Source organism: Gossypium hirsutum, chromosome A01 (assembly GCF_007990345.1).
Source record: "Gossypium hirsutum isolate 1008001.06 chromosome A01, Gossypium_hirsutum_v2.1, whole genome shotgun sequence".
NCBI classification, from domain to species: Eukaryota; Viridiplantae; Streptophyta; class Magnoliopsida; order Malvales; family Malvaceae; genus Gossypium; species Gossypium hirsutum.
The window spans coordinates 94330844-94333167 of record NC_053424.1 but is presented as its reverse complement, the minus strand read 5'-3'; the positions used below and the strand labels follow the sequence as shown (position 1 = coordinate 94333167).

Here is a 2324-nt window from a genome sequence, read left to right as displayed (position 1 = left end):
TCTAAAAATATCAAATTTAAGCATTTGTACCCTGTTGAATTAAGGAACCATGGCATATATGTTTGGAATAGATTCCATTTTGAGAGAGTTGAAAAAGCATGATCTCATTGAAAGGTTCTATGCATCCACCCTTTCTCAATGCATTTCTTTAAACAAAGACTCCGATTTTTCTACATTTTGAATGGTAAATATTTCTCAAAACATGAGGTGTGAATCAAACAATTGAAAACTTCAAACCATGAATGGTGCCAACATTAAACAACCACATCATCTGGTGTATCTATTGTGTTTTAACATCACGAGAGGCATGCTTTTGTGGCCCATTTCATCTGATCTAATTAAATTTTTGAAATCTTCACAACATGAGTTACAACGCATATCTAGTAAACATATTATATCATCAGTTCGCTACAACACTATAGAAAAAGAACATAACAAGTCTCTTCTGCAATTTTTTTTTTTAACATGGGCTATATGCAGCCTTATGCCATGCCTCCACTGGTCGCTGTCCTCATAATCTGGAAGAGAGCTGAAACAGATGATGAAAAAAACAAGATTTAAGTCAGTGCTGCAAGGTCATGATATTTATGTGTTTTATCACACAACTAACACCATTTTAGAAAAATAAATTCATCTTTTAAAATTCAAGTTCCCAAATATCATGCTAATAAGGTCCATACCGAACAAAATTAGAATATTCACCGGTGAAACAACACACATTATGAGAACGTGCTGAACATATCGGTAGCAAAATCAAGTATTGTATTTGGTACAACAAAAGTCAATGCTAAATATCCAAGGACATATAATGGTGAAAAGATAAGCAGCCAGGAATCTTACATGATCCAATGACAACGAAAACGAAGAACCCAAGCAACATAGGGCCAACAGGATAATCCTTCCCCTTTTTTGTTTCAGGAACAGCTCCTCTCTTTGTTATGTTCTTTTCGAACTTCAACACTTTCCTGTCTGCAAGGCGCCTTGATGTTGTCTGCACAAACCAGATCAGAGGGATCCCATTTAAATTTAGATTTAAAAAAAGAAATAGTTTATGCATATTTTCGATCATGCTGATGGATTTAACAATTATACTGGAGGAAAAACACTGGTGTTCTTACTTTTCCCACTTTTTTTATAACTCGAAATTTGATAAGAAAAGAAACAAAATTCACAAATACTCAATATTGAGAATAAAATGATGAATAGTAGTAAAAGGGTTGAGTCAAGGTCCGTCTACCTAATTCATTCAAAAAAAAATTCGAACAAGCACATGATTAAATTGTTGAGGACATAATTATGCTAAATTGAGATCTACAATCTATATAAGTGTGCAACCGGTTTAATTCGAAAAAGATAAATTGAAGCGTAAGAAAGCATAGCTCAGATCGATTCATATAATATGCAAAAAAAAAGAAAGAAAGAAAAGAGGAAATCAAAAGATTACCATGATGTGGGAGAGACGAGGTAGCCGGTCGAGAAAGCGAAGGAAATTTCAGGCGAAATTCTTCTCTTTCTTTTACGGCGACGATTTTTTCCTTGGGTGTGTGTTTTTTCTTTTCTTTTTTTTGGTGGGGGGGGGGTTATTCCTCGCTTCGCGAAAATATCCCGGGCTGTCGTTATAAGGGGCTATGTATGCTGCTGATTAATTCATCCGCATTATACGGTAAAATGAAGGGTCATGGACTTCGTCCTGATTGGTTAGCTCACGCAAATTGGTAAACGTGGCGCGATCTAATTGGTTGCTTGGTATACGTATACCTTTTTGTTTAAATGGGCAGATCAATGGGCTTTAGTTTCAATAATTGTGTTAAACCCGTTTTCCTATTTTGTCTCTTTAGCAATAGAGAAAGATGTTTCTTTTATGGATAATTAGTGAAAACGTTTCGGATATGGTAATGAGTTTAATTACATCAAACATCCCCAAATTATAACTTATTTTAAATTGGTCATCAGACTTTAAAATATTCTAGTTACATCCTCAAACTATCAATGTTATAAGGGTGAAGCCATAATTTTTTTTGGGGCGGAATTAAATTGTATATTTTTACTATAGTAAAAATACAATTTCACCATTTTAATACATTATATATTTATAATTTTTAAAGCATTAATACAATTTTTTAATCATTTTTGGGGGCCAAAGTGCAACTTTATCATTGCTAATTTAAAATTTTATAAATTATAAATGGGCCTAAATGAAAAATTTTCCATTCTAGAGTGTGTTGGGGCCCCTGCCAGCCCCTTGGCTTCGCCATTGCAATGTTATATCAATAAGGCCATTCCATTATTAAAATTATTAATTTAACCATTAAAGTGACATAATT

The 2324-nt window shown here is 33.6% G+C and overlaps 1 protein-coding gene across 1 annotated transcript; it reads right to left on the bottom strand.

Moving 5' to 3' along the window:
* Positions 1-311: 311 nt before the first annotated feature.
* On the bottom strand, positions 312-1823 carry LOC107916849 (probable stress-associated endoplasmic reticulum protein). Its single transcript, XM_016846215.2, has 3 exons — positions 1445-1823; positions 841-991; positions 312-529 (listed from the first exon to the last, which is right to left on the bottom strand). The coding sequence occupies exons 1-3, from the start codon at positions 1445-1447 to the stop codon at positions 483-485; spliced, it is 201 nt and encodes a 66-aa protein (XP_016701704.1). The 5' UTR covers positions 1448-1823; the 3' UTR covers positions 312-482.
* Between the last annotated feature and the right edge of the window lie 501 nt (positions 1824-2324).

What these genes read in the sequence shown, in the direction of transcription:
- LOC107916849 (XM_016846215.2), bottom strand. An exon ending in TTTCGTTGTCATTGGATCAT is followed by an intron (nt 530 to 840) that starts GTAAGATTCCTG and finishes CATCTGTTTCAG; the next exon opens with CTCTCTTCCAGATTATGAGG.